The sequence below is a fragment of the Ischnura elegans genome, chromosome 1 (genome assembly GCF_921293095.1).
Source record: "Ischnura elegans chromosome 1, ioIscEleg1.1, whole genome shotgun sequence".
In the NCBI taxonomy this organism is placed as follows: domain Eukaryota; kingdom Metazoa; phylum Arthropoda; class Insecta; order Odonata; family Coenagrionidae; genus Ischnura; species Ischnura elegans.
The window spans coordinates 22,639,846-22,656,389 of record NC_060246.1 but is presented as its reverse complement, the minus strand read 5'-3'; the positions used below and the strand labels follow the sequence as shown (position 1 = coordinate 22,656,389).

The 16,544-nt window shown below is 34.5% G+C and overlaps 1 protein-coding gene across 2 annotated transcripts in view; it reads left to right on the top strand.

Moving 5' to 3' along the window:
* LOC124156947 (G-protein coupled receptor 52) overlaps positions 1–13,330 on the top strand; it is a 29,302-nt gene extending 15,972 nt beyond the window's left edge. For both annotated transcript variants that reach the window (XM_046531402.1, XM_046531406.1), the window contains one exon: positions 2,711–13,330. In XM_046531402.1, the coding sequence (XP_046387358.1) occupies positions 2,711–3,534 (824 nt within the window). In that variant the 3' untranslated portion in view covers positions 3,535–13,330. The remainder of the gene's footprint in view (positions 1–2,710) is intronic.
* Positions 13,331–16,544: the final 3,214 nt, after the last annotated feature.

The following is a 16,544-nucleotide window of genomic DNA, read 5'->3' as shown; positions in this document are numbered from 1 at the left end:
AATAGTTTAGCATTCAATATTTTTTGTATTAGGTTTGGAAACACGTCAGCGGATAGAGTATCTAAGAAATCTCATGCCATGTACGTGGAATCGATGCCAATCGATTAGCGATAAAATATCAAGTTTGCATTGCTCAAAGCTATGTTGAAGTTGAATATTAAAATTGTTCATATTCTCTTACGATTTACAAGGCAATAATGTTTTCTTAGCAGCTAGTGCGTACAAAGTTTCTCTGTATCGAAAGAGGGCCTTGTGAATGGGAATTCTGAATCAAATTTGTGTGTTGGTGCAGCTGATCAGATGTTTCAATACTAATGAGGCCACTTAATCATCCATTTATTTCCACTAACACATTATAATTACCCGCCCCAGGGCATTTTCAGTGTTGTGAGCTATCGAACTTAAGAGACGACGGCGATATTTTGTAGAACATTTCTCACCAGGTAACATAATAACAGAAAAACGTTTTTGTGATCCACAGAGTTATATTATCAATCGTCCTACGTTTCGACAACATATGTCATTTTCATGTTGAAAAAAAATTATCATCTTTCATTTAATCTAAAAAATTGCATTAGTGGTTGAAACTTATGTCGGTTAATAATAAAGTAAAAATGTAGGCGATACAAACGTTTTTCTGTCATAAGACACCTGAAAGTTATCTGTTTCAGTTTTAGAATGAACGATTGTAGTATAATATTTCCCAGGTCATAAGTCCACGTCAAATATGTATTTGAATTAGGAAAGTGTTTCGGCTCAATTTATTTGTTGATTGATTACGCAGCCTATGGTTCTACGATGCAATTTTGGTTGCCACTGATGAAACGCACCAGTTGTTCCTTCAACCTTAGAGAACAACAAAATCTTTCATGACCTGAGGAGTAACTTCCTTCCCGCATAAATGTATTAACTCACCCAAGCAAACGTATCTGTTGGTTTAGTTTTTGAGTTACGTCCGGGATGCTTCGAGAATGTTCCCGCCTCGGTGTATACGCCTTATTTATATTGAGATACTGCATGCTGATCGGTCATGGACGTCGGGTTGTTAGCATCCACGGGGTCATTTAAGAACCCCAATTCTCTAGAACCGGTTGGACTATATTTGGACACTTAAAAACGTTGTTCGAACCATTCCACGGAATAATCAACTGATGGTAATTTGAAAGAAGACTTTTATCTCCATTTGTGTAAAAAAATAAAAATTTTGAACAACTCCAGGATCATTTAGATTACATAGGAAATTTTGGTTCTGACACAACTCACCACAAGTTGCTATAAATCTTCCTACAACAAACCCTAAACACAAGAAATAAATATAGACGCGACGTGGGAATTTAATCGTTGGAGAAGTTTTTCCTTTCTCTCATTTGCGTTCTTATAAACAAATATATCAATGAATGGAGATGTTTTCGCGGCTGCCTTTTACTCAAAGAAGTTCTCACTTCGGTAGGGATCAATGAAGCCATTACTTAGAGATTTCCTGCTAGTAAAAGTCCATCATTGAAGATTCTTGAATCTATTTCACTAAATTTGTAAGAGTAAAAGTGAACTTTCCGAAATAAAAAGGAGTAAAAGTCTTTATTTATTTGTATTGTAGCTTTATAAAATGTTTGGTTTATGAATTGGAAATTTGTACAGTGAATATATTTTTACTCTTAGAATTATTTCTACTCATATGCGGATTTAGGACGAGGGAACGGGGGGCACGTGCCCGCGCCCCTCGTACACGTTTAGAAATTAGACAAAATTTTCAATGCAGTTATCATGACGTTCGTTTTGTTTGGTGTATAACGGAGACTCAATCATTTAATTTCATATTTATAATTTTGATATTAAAATAAAGAGAATATTTCATACAGTAATTGTGTCTTGTTTTTCATCTCAATTATGAGAAGAACGTTTGCATGTCAGGCCCTTGTGCCCTCCCCATAAAAAATCTTGTATCCGCCCCTGTTGCTACGACTGATACTTAATTGTTTTACTAGTATGACAGTTTTTTAAAATTTCAAGTTCTTGAATATATTTTTTATTAATTCTTAAACAAACAATTCAATAAACCCTTTTCATTTTCATGTTTCAAAAGAGGCTGTACCTTCAGACTTTCTTCTGCGAACATGTTACTGGATGCAGAATTAGAATTTCGGAGATTATTTTTTTAAATGATTTTAACGCTGCCATAATCGCTTATTTATTATTCTATCTGCAGATTCATTGAAAGCAGCTTGAGTAATTGGGAAACTAGTAGAATGTCATCCTAATTCTGAATGGGTGAGGTGATAGTTAAACTTTGTATACTCGTTTACCAATAGAAAATATTTTTTTTAAACTTTCAAAAGTTATTATATAAACAATTTCCTCTATTTACTTTATTTTAATGTAAGGTGTGCCAAAAATTGTAGAATTCTTTCAATCCATTCCAATTTCAACCAACTAAAAAACGTTGCATGAATATTCTCTGTGCTGTTGAATTTACATGTAAGTATTCCACATGTAAAAGTCTAAGTATGATAAACTTATTGACTACTATGAAGTAAATGACAATCATACGTTTATCCGTTTGCGGAGGATATGTAACACTTGAAATTGTAATTTGATTCATTTTAGATACGATGGATCTAAGTGCTAATGAGCAGAGTCTTAGTTGGTGGGTTGCTTAAGCACCCTGTATCACCCTGCGCTCTTTAACGCAACCTTTCGTTTCCATCTGCAGGTCAGAAAGAGGCCATCAACTACTACCTTCTGTCCCTTGCCGTGGCGGACCTGCTCATCGGCGTGCTCGTGGTGCCGCTGTCCGTTTACCCGGCCATCGCCCAGCAATGGGTCTACGGCGACGTGGTCTGCCGCCTGGCGGGCTACGTCGAAGTCACCCTCTGGTCCGTCAGCATGTACACCTTCATGTGGATCAGCGTGGACCGCTACCTGGCCATCCGGAAGCCCCTCCGCTACGAGACGGTGCAGACGAAGACCCGCTGCCAGTGCTGGATGGTGTTCACATGGATCTCGGCGGTGATGCTGTGCTGCCCGCCCCTCCTCGGCTTCAACAAGCCGCTCTTCGACCGGGACGCGTACGTCTGCATGCTGGATTGGGGCAACATGATGGCCTACTCGGTCACCATCGCAATCCTCGTCCTGGGACCCAGCCTCATCACCATCGTGTACACCTACTCGTACATCTTCATGGTGATGCGACGCATCAAAAACGGCGTGCCCATGCACGACAAGGAGTACGCGACCGCGCTCACGGAGAACCTGTCCAACCCGAGTCACGTGATGTCGTTCGTGCTCATCGTGGCCTTCTGGCTGTCGTGGACCCCTTACGCCGTCATCCGGCTCTACGAGTACTTCACGGGGTTCCACTTCCAGGTGCCGTTCCTCCACTTCAGCGTCGTCTGGCTCGGGATCCTCAACTCCTTCTGGAAGTCGCTCATTTACGTGTCCATGAGTCCTCACTTTCGGCTGGGAATGCGAATCTTCTGCATGTCCTTGTGCTGCCGCTACAAGGCGCGGCAGCGGGAGCTGATGGATGATGACTGATTTCCCGGGAGACGAGTCGCTGTGTGCAGTGTGCTTCTTAGTTCGATATGCTGAGTGGGCCGATGTGAATTGATGATAGGGTTTCGCACGCGTAAGAAGGAGGAAATTTGTAGCTAAGTATTGAAAAAATAAATAAATGGTACGGTAAATGGTGAGTTTCGAGTTGGACTAGTTGATCATGATGATGATGTGTGTGTGTGAGTGTGTTATGGCTCTCGCCCTACCGCCATCCCCATCACAGCCATTCTGCACCTCGTTTGATCTACTTAAGTCAAACATGATGATGCCTGGAGTATTCTAAAAGTCGCTGTTCTTGAGAAAAATAAACTCATAGGAAGCTTTAATAGATTAGTCCAAATTTATCAATTTGGAAAATACAGGATTTTAATAGAGATTGAAAATGTATTTATTATCATTGTTACGGTGTTATTGGTTGATAGACTTTTTGATAAAAAAAAGCTTAAAGTTAATGACAGTCAATTGGGATAGTTGAAATGGGGGCAAATGTTATTGACTCTGTTATTTAATGTGTGATAGAGTTCAATTCTTTAAATGGCATTCATTTTTAAGGTTGTCAATTTTTACCATGTTGTTTCATGACTGATTTGAAAGTTTTTTATTGGAATGTCCTGATTCATTACCATTAAAACATTCCTAATTAAAGCTCTTATTGAAATAATAACGGACGATGAAATAAGTCGGCTACAAGTATAACGGTGCTTCAATTGCAAGTCATTCTAGTTAGCATACATAATTTTGGTTCTGATAAGATTTTTTTAGTTTTATTAATTCATCGTCTATATCAGAGTACAATGGAGTAAGGTATTCGTATGCCTAGATATACTTCAAATATCAACTACATAGCCATATCTTTTCCGCATATTCTAAGACAATTATTAAACAATTATATCAGGGATTCTCAATTAATTGTCTTTATCCATGTGTTATATATTTATTTTCACGAGAAAAAATTATTGTAAAAATCAATAATTTTGAAAGCTGCAATCTTTTGCATGCCTTTTTGCTCGGTCAAAGGTGTACACCTATAATGATGTAGTTTTTACACAGCAATAATTTTACCTATTGCTACTCAGAGATTATGTGATTTACCCAACCCTGGAAAATTTTGGAGCAGCAAAAGAATAAATGAACGATTTTCAGGACTCAGGGGATACAATGGCTTAAGTCAGCAATAATTGGGTGAGTAAACATAGAATTTGAAAAATATGAATATATGTATGTATTTTAAATTAATTAAAATCTGATTTGCTTTCAATACTAATTGTCTTAATGAATCTGGTATCCAAAATTAATATCTGCTGCCTTAAGGCAGTAATATTCAACAGGAATAGAAATATTAAACTGCCCTTCATTATTTAATTATAGCACACACAATTTCAAGTACCCACAAATTGGAAAATGTTTCTGAAAAGAATGCCTGAGAATTGCTTTATGAGGCTTTTCTACGTTAGTTGATTTGTTTCTATTCATGTAACAGTTCGGATAGATAAAATCAATACATATGTGTTGTTTGGATGTCATTTTTCACTTTAAAATATGTGATTGCTTTATCTCTTTAATGTTATGAACTGAAAGCAGATACACCTACCTTCTAACCTAATGACCCTTACATGCAATACACAGAATGACATATGCAAAGGTCATTCTATTGTCTAGTTATGATGTACAAAAGCACTCAACCAAATTGTTTTACGTATGACATTTTTAATAAATTCAAATCTAAATTATGTAGGATTGTGATTTAATTTGGGGCATTGTTACTACTGTTGAGATACAGGAACTTTCCATGAACTATAATGTGTTTATATTAAGGTTTAATATAGGTATTGAAAATTTATCAATGAGATTGCAGCCGAGTTCAGAACGCCAGCAATAAAAATGGTCTAAAGAATTAGTCACACTGTGTATTTGATTTTCTATGGATTAAAATCATCTTTTGGTTTATCAAAGATGTGGGCTTTGGGTCAGTCTCATATGAGGCTATAGTCACTTTTATTTTAGTGTTGTTTTTAATTGTTGAATTATTGACTTGGAATCATGATTGCTCTTGAGGTAAATGATATTCTTCCTAAAGCATACATGATTTAAAAATATATTATTTTTTCCTGTACCTAATATGTATCTTATGATTGGTCTGAAGTAGCTCTCCACTCATTTGTTCCATTAGAGGCATTTTCATATTTTTGAGTGACCTCTTTTTGCTATCCATCATCACATGTTGGATGTATGTATGCTAAATGTGTCAATATCACTAATTTTTGGTGAATAATATATTCAAGAAATATCATGATTATTTTTTGTCAACATTTCAGGGTTGTTTGTTCCAATTACTTAAAATTGAATCAATGCTAAATCACTTTCTTCATGCTCTGCTACTCATACTATCAAGATTATATCAATTGAAAAGGTATGCCTAAAATTGCCATGACATAGATATAATTTGATCAAACTCTGATTGTCTTTCATATAGAGTCATTTTGATGCATCATCTATATTTGCTACTTAAAGAATATCCAAGAAGCAATGAAATTAAGGAAATATTAAATGTATTTCTTATTTTCTAGACTCTTAATCAATCAGCCTTCTAAAAAAAGAGTTATATCCCTTGTCTATTCTCTGTAACAATCCAATTTACCACCTATGAAATAAGTGCATGGAAAGTATTTTCAAGGGCATAAATTCTTATAATAACTGTATTGGCACAACAATTGTGTTGATCTTGGTATATCACATTGCTCGATCAATGATAATACCAAAAAATTGATGAGAATTATTTTTCAGTAAATGTTCCATGGCTCATGCCTGTAAAGGAAAACAATAAAATGAAATACATAAACATAATGGGCTTATATCAAGGAACTGTGTAACTTCCACTTACACCATTAATACTCAAAAATCTTCTCAGTTTATATAATGGATAGTTTTGTTCCTTGCTGAGGGAGGGATAAATGATTATATCAGTCAAAACAGTAACAAAATACCATGTTTTCCCAGTACCAAATAAATTTTATGGCTGATATGCATTTGGTACTATAAAGAATTCAATCAAATTCACTATGCTATCAATTAAAATAATTTATTTAAAAAACAGTTAAAATGATCATAGTAAGCTCCTTGCTGCTTGCTGAAAGACTTTTTCAAAGAATACCTCAATGCAAGGAGACAAAACACTTTTTTATTTTTGATGCCCTTCCACACATGGCATTGAATGAAGTGAAAAAAGTCAATGTTTTCATTACAGATGAAATTTTTAGTACCATTGATTACAATTGATGACTAAAATTGGCAAAAATAGAAAATTTACTGATCCAGAATTCAATCTTCCTTACAGATTCAGTCTGACTAAGGTATGGTCATGTGGGTCAGAGAAATTTTAGACAAGATCAAAATGATGAACAATAAAAAAAAACAAACAGTAAGCATTGCGACCCATTTAAAAGGCAAACAATTCAAATCATAGCATGGTTATTTATTGATAGGGGCTACCATCACAATTGGCTCATAGCTAATTACATTGATGAAGTATCATAAATTACATTGTTTCTGGAAAGAAAATTTAGCTTTTTTTTAAATTTCATAGGGCAAATAAGGGTAAGGTATGGTGAAATTTTTTATCTTAAGGAGAATAATAATAGCATGGATTTCAAGAAGAGGAAGCAACTACCTCTTTTGCCAGGACTATTATTTCTGAGTAGTTATCTGTCCTAATGAAGCTTGTATTGTTTTACAATATGACTAAAATGAAGTAATTAAGTTTTTCCCGGTGATGGCTTTTTAATTGGCTTCTTAATTATTCTATCTTTATTATTTTAGAGGTTATCAACATTTATTGCCTCGATTTCATATGGAGAATAGGCTAGAAAATTACTACGAATTAATTCTGCATACATTGCACATTTTTAAGAACCGATCCAACCTAAATGAACTAATCAATGCTTATGGACTTACAATCAGGCAGTATGAATTTAGAAAACTATTTGAATAAAAAGATCGATTTCTTCTGTATTTACCTTCCACCTATTAACCAATTGCTTAAAAATGTGATGACCTCAGCGACAGTTTAAAAAATTTTCATACTTATATGATGCATAGTTTACTAATCCTTAACTTTTTTTATGTTCTTGTTGCTCCAAATGAGTTATAACATTAAAAGTTATAATTTGAAAAATACAGAGGTGGTTTGGCTTGGTTGACTGGTCTGCTATCATCAAGTGACCTAGGTCCAATAAGTGCTCCTCTAAAATACCTCACTTTTATCCCCCATCTCATCACTGTCCAAGGGAACAGATTTTTGTCCCTGCTGAGAAGCCCCAATTTTTTTAGACCAGCTCTGGAAAAATTAATTTCTTGCAAACAATGTAGGAGATATCGTTTTATAAGGCAATGAAACTTATATAATGAAATAATTACTTTGATGGACTTTAATTACCTACTGAAATTCTATAATAATTCTAAGGAAGATAATAGATGTACACTATATGCTTGGAAATATGGCAGTGAAAGATGCAAACCGTAAGAAATGGCTTCAATTGAGAATAATTTCTCTTTTACTTTTTATTGTCAGCCACTCGGTTTAAAAATAAAATTTCTAAAACATATTAAGATACTGTGGTTCAAAAAATTTTTAGCTGCCAACAAAAGTTGATATCATTCATGATTATGTAAATGAATAACTTTCAAAAAAACACATGGGTGGATGAGGAAATGGGCATTGAAATAGAGAATCGACAACCTAGTACATTCTTTGCAGTTATTATTTCAATAAATTGATGTCTCAAGTTAAAAAAATATAAAAAAAATTAGTGTTAATCTTTGATAATGATTTTCATTTGGAAATTATATGTTACCTTATTCATCTATATACAAATGCTAATGTGAAATTTAGTATCACCCAACTTTGTTGACCTATGATATTGATTTTTACTTTTAGTTTAAAATCCCCCTGTAAATTGTCTCCACCTCCATGGTTTGCTCAATACATTAGTTGTAGTTCAGAGAGAAATTTTTCAGCAAATTTTACATAGAATGTACTTTAATAAGAGTGATGCTCATATAAACTTGTATTGTGTATACTTATATGTTGGCATCATGTAGAAGGGATATTGTCCTATATCCTTTTATTAAAAAAATCATCTCAGGTTATTCTGGTGGCTTAACTAAGCTGCTGAAAGAACGAAATTGTGGCTTCAAAAAATTTAAATGACATGTTCTGGACCATCAATGTGCCCATATTGAATCAACTATCAGAAAAAGCGTATGTTTTTAATAAGTAAGTCATAAAAGTGTGTCTAGTTCTTCTGTGCTTTTCAAAATCTACTTAATTTTCCCTAATGCAAAGTACATTGGAAAGACCATAATCAATTACTGCTAATATAGGATGTAAATGTTCCTTTGGAATGCCATAACCCCAAGAGCTTACCACTTTATATGGGGATTCATAATTAAGGGCAATTTTATTAGGAATGTTAAACTGTTGCCTTAGAAAGAAAATTTATAGCTCAATTTGTGATTTGTCTTCACATATCACATAACATTTTCTTTTTTTCGATGTGCCTACATGAAAACAGAGCTTTTAGAATATTTTTTGAATTTGAATTTATGGCAAAGTGTAGATGAAGTGAGAGATCAATAACCATATTTGGTCTCAATGAATGGAAGCTGCTAGAGTAAAACTTTAAAGTAGGTACATAATTTTTGTTTGAATAAGTCATGTAGATGGTCCTTTATTCTTATCTGGTGATTCTTATTTGAACTTAAGGACTTCATATTATTTTGCAATATTGCCTCAGAATGGTAATAAAAAAGGGTGCTCATACAATTGATTGGCATGCACCTGTTAAACATGTTGGGTATGGCAAAATGGTACCAATTTTTATTTATGATAGAAGCTTTTCAATACTCATGCATGTAATTATTAAATACCTTTGCCCTAGATGGATGGTACTGATGATCAGTTAATCACTTTCATTAACATTCACACCATTAACCAAATGACTTGTATCCAAAATTATAAATGAAGGAATGATAACTAAAATTGGCACTAAAGGTAACTCTAATGTTTCTTTCTCTCTGTCAAACCAAATTTTTTTCTCTTGCAGTGATTTCAATAGAGCTCCTGCTCTCTTGCAAAATTCTTCTTCTGCTACAGTTTTCATTCACTGTCAATTACACTTTTGTGATGCAGGAACACCACGCATCTAGATGCATTACAGCTCAGAAAAGTTGGCCTGGTTTGTAAAATATGATATGTCTTTATATTTATTTAAAATACCTAAGACAGCTCTGCATAAAAGACACAAATTGAATTTGTAAAGGTTCATATGAGTAATTACCAGCCCACTTACAATTTTGCCCTGGAGTTATTACAAATATGGCAGTGGTCTAGGAAAATAATGATATCTCATAAAATCAGGAATAGCATTAATTCTCTGCAACTCTTAATACGATGGAAAACTATTGATTAGGTGGTATGCAGATTAAAATAGATTTGATTTGTCATGAGATCTTATCAGCCAAGCTTTTCGATATACGAGGAATATATTCTCCCTAATCAAGAACAATGATTCATCATTACCAAGTGACTCTATTTTGTGTCAAATGAATTCTATCCATTCAAAAGAAATGTTTGACTCCATAAATGCTCCTCTCAGTTTTATAATGTCTGGTTAACTTTAATGCATACATAATGTGGATGCTCATTATCTAATAAATATTAAGAGTCTGGGCTTCATTTGGCAGCACTGGCATTTGATTATTATCCGAGATTTTTGAAGACAGAGGATCATACTCAATGCAATCTTAAAGCTCTCACTAGAGTAAGTAACCTGTTATTATAAAACTGAGGCCCATTGTAATATTCTACTCTCACTGAATTGTATTCTCTCAATTCCAAGATCATATGAATATGTGTAAATATTTTTTGGCTCAGAGGCATAATGGCTTTGATGGAGATTTATCTGCCCACTTTAGGTGTATTTAAATATTTAGTTGCTATGCAATATAATTTATATTATGAAATGGACTTACAGCATGGATATTCTCCAGTGTTTATTGACTTCTGATATTTTTTCATGAATATTTATGTCATGGGAAATTCATTTGTTGATAATCATGCATATGGTGATGGGAAGATATTTGCTGACTAGTTATGTGTGCGTAAGAACAATCACCACTCTAGTTGAATTTCCTTCATAATATAGAGCGAGAGAATTCTATGAATATTATCATGTTTGTATTCAAGATTGTATTCTAATGCATATGAAGGTAAAGATTTAGGCAAATCTATTCTGGCATGCCCATGCTTTTCAAGCTAATCATGGTATGTGGAAAGATTCATAGTTCTCCTCTATGTTAAGGAGCTTCAGAAAGTCGATGCTTAATACTAGTGAATGCTGCCTAACATCTACATCTTCATATGCCTATTATGTCACTCCTCATTAAGCATAACTACCTTACTTAGGAAAAAATAATGATTTTAATATTTTATTTTTTTAAGGCAGTGAATGTCAATCATAACATCCTTTCTGTATCTACATTTCTCTTTGTCTCGTTGTTATATTTTTATCATAGGGAAATTGTTGATGGATTAGAATTAAGGCTCTATTTTATGATATAAGAACTTATGGAAACTCTTTAAACTTATAGAGACTTTTTTTTGGCACTTCCTGTCATCATTTTACAGCTTTATTTAATCTCTAAAGTATCACAATTCTCTCACACATGATTATAATTACCCCATGATTCAAAATGAAAAAATAACTTTTATAATAAAAATATGTGAAACGTGTTGTTGATGTATGATTGTAATTTGTGTAAAAGTTTTTGACTGTTATGCATTTATTGCGCTAAAATTAATTATAATTTATGTCTATGCTTAGTTTGAGGCTTTGATGCAATTTAAGCTTTGCCTATTCTTTTAGGGCAGAGTTTGCACATTTATTGATATCATCCATTACCTATTCATTGCAAAATATGCTGTAATTTTTCGTTTTCTTTCAAGGAAACTATACTGTCACTGAAAGATATTTCATTGTGTATGGCTATGAAGGATCAACAAATTTAATTTACCGTGAAATATTAACTATGATGGAAACTCTACTTATAATAAATACTATGGCAGTGTGTATAATGTCCGTATAGTTTCTAGTGCCGCTGAGGCCACATGTTTCCAATAAGGCCTACTGTCATAAATGAAATGTAAATAGATTCATGCCAGCAAATGGTAATGTTGATGCTAAACTAATTGGTGGCTTTTTGTCATTTATGGGATTTAAAGTTTTTGTCAATGTGTGAACGGTACATATGTAATAATCTCTGGGTCACTCTGATTGTGGAACTGCCACCTATAATTCTCAAGCAAAATAAAACCTTCCTTCAATGTTAATCTCCTAATTTGCTATGGGTAAATGAAAAATTGTAATCCACTATGCAGTAATGATGTTTAACCATTTCTTATATCTGGTTGAGTGCAATGCTCTAGAGTTTTCTTCTTCATTAAGTTAAGCAAAATGTTAAGCTAAAAGCCTGAAGTCCCATGTGAAATCAGGCGCTGAGGTAGACAATGAATAATTGGAAGGCATAAGTAATGAAGTGTAGGTTAGAAGTTTTAGAAGACAATAATCAACTGTTGAAAGACTATTGAAATCAGGTTCAGGTAGAAGGACAAGGAGAAGAGCAAAGAAATCATGATGGAGCATGTTTTATTTGTGACCATAAAGACATAGGGACTGGGAACTAAATTATTTGGAATTTTATGTGCAAGTTTTACTTTCTGCATCATAAAATTCATGAATTACAATGTGAACATTCCATTAATATCTAACTTCAATTTTATACACCATTCTCCATTCCAGATGTTGTGTAGTGATCCTAACTTTTGCTAGTTTTTTTTATAATTTCCCTGAAAAATTCGTATTTAAAGTGTATTTTTCCTGAGAGAGCATTAGGTAACTAACCAAAGGGGGCAAGGATCCAACTTCTTAATGGAAAAAATCCATTTTCTCATGCAAGATCTACAATCAAATAAAAATTCTACAATTTCTACAAAGAATTATCCTAAATCTATTATTTCATCTAAGGTTCTAAATAAAATTTAATACTTAATTTTATTTAGTTTTCTGTGTGAGCAATAAAAGTTCCATCTTCTAAAATAATGCTGCAATATCAATTCAAGGGGATACATTATTTATTTTTAGAGGCATGATCAGATAATAACTAATACATTTAGGAATGTCAACATTTTCATTAATAGTGATGCCAAAAGGGAAACAATTTCTAACTAGTCGGTAACACCATGCGGTAGGTACAAATTACACGATTCTCATGCTCAGTCTAATTTTGTACATACCAATAGTTTGCTAGTTTTGTACTAGTTTTGTATTACATGTTAAAGATGATGCTATGAGACTGTTTGTGTAGTGTACGTAGTTTTATGAAAATAAAATTTGTAGTTGCATAGATGGAAAATTATTTTAAAGATGTGTGTGAATGTCATCCTTAGCAATTGCAATTATGATTGATTGCTAAGTAATTTATATGCTATTGATTTTAAATTAAGAAATATCAGTTGAAATTTTGATAAATCACAAATTTTTAAATCCTGTGTTTCCTTCTAGCCTTAAATACAAACTAAATATGATGGAGAATGGATTACGGCATATGAGGAAACTTTATACATTTTTAAATATGGTTTGTCCTTTCAACAACTAGGGTCATGGAAAAGTACTTACATGTGAAAATTGAGCTAGGGTGTAATAAAAAGTTTTTGAGATGATGATATAAGCCTATTTATATTCTTAAAACCCAATCTACCTTGTCCTCAAATGGTTCCTCTGTGCTACTAGTATTATCAGTCAAACAGAACTGAAATTATTAATGTACGTTGGTTTTTTTTGTGAAATGCTAAATGGATTTTTGGATTGTTTTTGCTATGTGTAGGACAAGCCTTGCATAAAACCAATCTCAATGAAAAAGTTTTTTCCTTTGAGGAAACATTGTTTTTATAAGTAAAAGAACATGATTGAAGCACCTTTTTATAATTAATACGTATCTGGAACTATCTTTTCCTATTGTCCTTTCCAAAGTTTGCAGTTCAGAACTTTCAGTCACTAGGGAAGTAGGTAATACCTATCAATATTATGGTGCATTGGGAGGATTTCCCCAAGAAAACTGAAAAATAAAATGCATGTATTGGACTCAACCACTCACTCAGTAATTAAACTGACAGGCTGGCATGGAATGGTTGACCCCAACTAAGCCAGAGACATGTAGATTTCACGCAATTAGATAGAGGGGCCAGATCCATTCGGTTAGCCACCTTTCATGGTGAAGATAGCCATTGATTGCTCCACACATCACGTGCACCATTCAATATACTTCAAATATTGTTATCTTACATGAGGGGTCATCAATTAGTTGCGTGGTGATAATCAGGCGCGTCATAATTAAATTCAACCACCATTTACGTATTACCAGGTTGGTTTATTCTGGTAAATGAATTGCACTTACAAGCTCTACAATTTCGACCAAAACTCTTCTCGCGTCTGGACTGTCATGGCGTCGGATTCTCCCATGGTCTGTAGCATCTCCACTCCCCAATGCCTTCTCTTGGTAGTTTGTGGAAAAACAGTTGGAATGCTTTCTGCCAGTCAGCCACATTACACATGGTTATATCTTAAGTATATTGAAGTAATAAGAATAAAAATTTAGAGTTGTATGTATTGCTTTTTACCAATTTCCCTTAATGGTTACCAAGTGGAATCCACCCATAATCCACCGTTGGCAGTGGGTGCAACACAATTTTTTTGGAAATTTGTTCACCATCAGACTTCTGTGTATGCTTTGTAAATCTGTTTGTTGTATTGTCAAACCTCTGCTTTTTGTCGCCAATGATTTATAGTGCTCTCCCATTTCTCTTACGGCCAATGGACTCATAACCAGATTTCTTCATCCTGGAACTATCTTCAAAGGAATACAATCATTATCATCTTATTATTTCAGCTTTGGGAATTTCTTCTTATCTCCCATTTACCTTTGCATATCGAGGAATTTTCCATATCATTTTCATATGCAGTTATATTATAATTCTAATAGAAATCACTCTGGTAAAGTTGCAATCAAAGTCCTCTTCTGCTGTTGTAGATATTGACCATAGAGCATTCCCTTTCCTCATTACCGTGTGCTTGTAGCTCTTAAAACTTTTAGCCCCCAAAGTAGTGACTTTCTTGCATGCTTGATGACCTAAAGGAAAGGATAAAAATGAAAAAAATATAATTCCTGGAAAGACAGATGGTAAGCAAGGATGATATGGCAAACTCATCAAGAACATGATGTTACACCTGTCACCTGAACTGATAACAGTCTGAAAAAGAATGCAGAGTTCTTTTTGATAGTGATGCCTTTAATTGCATACTGCTGATATATTGTAGAAATACTCAAGATATACAATCAAAACATAATACCAATTGCTTATATTCATGGGCGTACCTACCTGGGGGAGGAGGAGGGGTTAGGAGAGGGGAGCTGCCCCCCCCCTAATAAGTGAAAAAATGATATTATTATGAGACATGGAACTAAATGAATATCATTATTTTTTTCAAGTGAATAATTTTATTAACAAATAAAGCACTGCCATAATTTTCTTAAAATTTTTGTTTCATCAACGCTTTTTGCTCTAAAATGTTACAACTTGAACAACCATGGCTTGCCCTCTCCCCCTAGTTTTGATCTTGGGTATGCCCATGCGTATATTATTTAATGCTGTTTTTCTGCTGACATGCGCAAAAGGTGTTTGTCTGAATTCTTGAGAATTTTTTCCATAGCAATTGTGAACTTTCAATATTAAAAAATTTTCCTCATTAATTTCTTTTGAGAAAATTTAAAAGACATTCTTAAGAAGTCATTGCAGGTCAGTTCTCTTTTTTCAGTTCATTGTTGGTACGTTCACGGTCATAAAATCTCATGTTTTTCTCTTGATTTCAGTCAGTCTTTGAAAGGTGGGTGTCTTCATGATTGGTTTCCTTGGCTTACCTATCACCTGGGGAGGGCTTTCATCACCATTCAATATCATCCCGAAAGGATTGCTCGCACCCCACTCATGCCAAGAGCATCTTCTTCGTCAATAGGGTAGTTTCCTTCATCAAAGAATACGAAAGGCATTGATTGCGATTCGTTACCCACCATTAGTGTATTCATAATATTCAAATTATTTGGTTTTAGAAATACTGGTTTAGAAGAATGGCATTGGTCAATTTTTACCCTCATCCTCTGTCTATAAAGTTAACGCTGAAATGTGTGTGTGCTGTGTTACGTCGGCCGAATGTCATATATTTAAATTCAAAAAGCCTGCACGGAATTTTGATGGCGGTTATTGGAATATCCTCAGGAATAATGGGTATCTGATGATATGCCTGCACAAGATCTATGGTTGAAAATACGGATTTTCCAAGAATGTTGTGGGAAAAATCCTCAATGTGAGGAACGGGGTACTGGTTGGGGATTGTGCGTGCGTTAAGCACTCTGTAATCGCTGCAGGGACATCAATCATCTCCCTTTTTGGGCACTAGGTGGAGGGGTGATGCCCAACATTGTAACAGCTCTCCGAGGGGCGTGCCACTCCATCTCGCATCATGGCCTCGAATTCCTGTTTTTCCAAACGGAGTTTGTCGGCTGACATACGCCTCGCCTTACAAGAGATCGGTGGTCCAGGTGTGGTCTGTATGTGGTGCACAGTGGAATGGGATGTCTGCCTGGGTGCACCTCCAGGATGAATCACAATTAGGGAACTCAGCCAAGATACTGTGATACTTGTTTCCACCACATACGGCCTTTATGTGGGGGAGAGGGTTTCGCATTATGCCATGGCTTACCTTCAGTGAAGTCGTGCACTGTCGATGAGCCGTTGATTATGGATGTCCACCAGGAGGCCGTAATACCTCAAGAAATTGGCTCCGATGATCAGCTTCGACACATCCGCCACAACGAATCTCAAT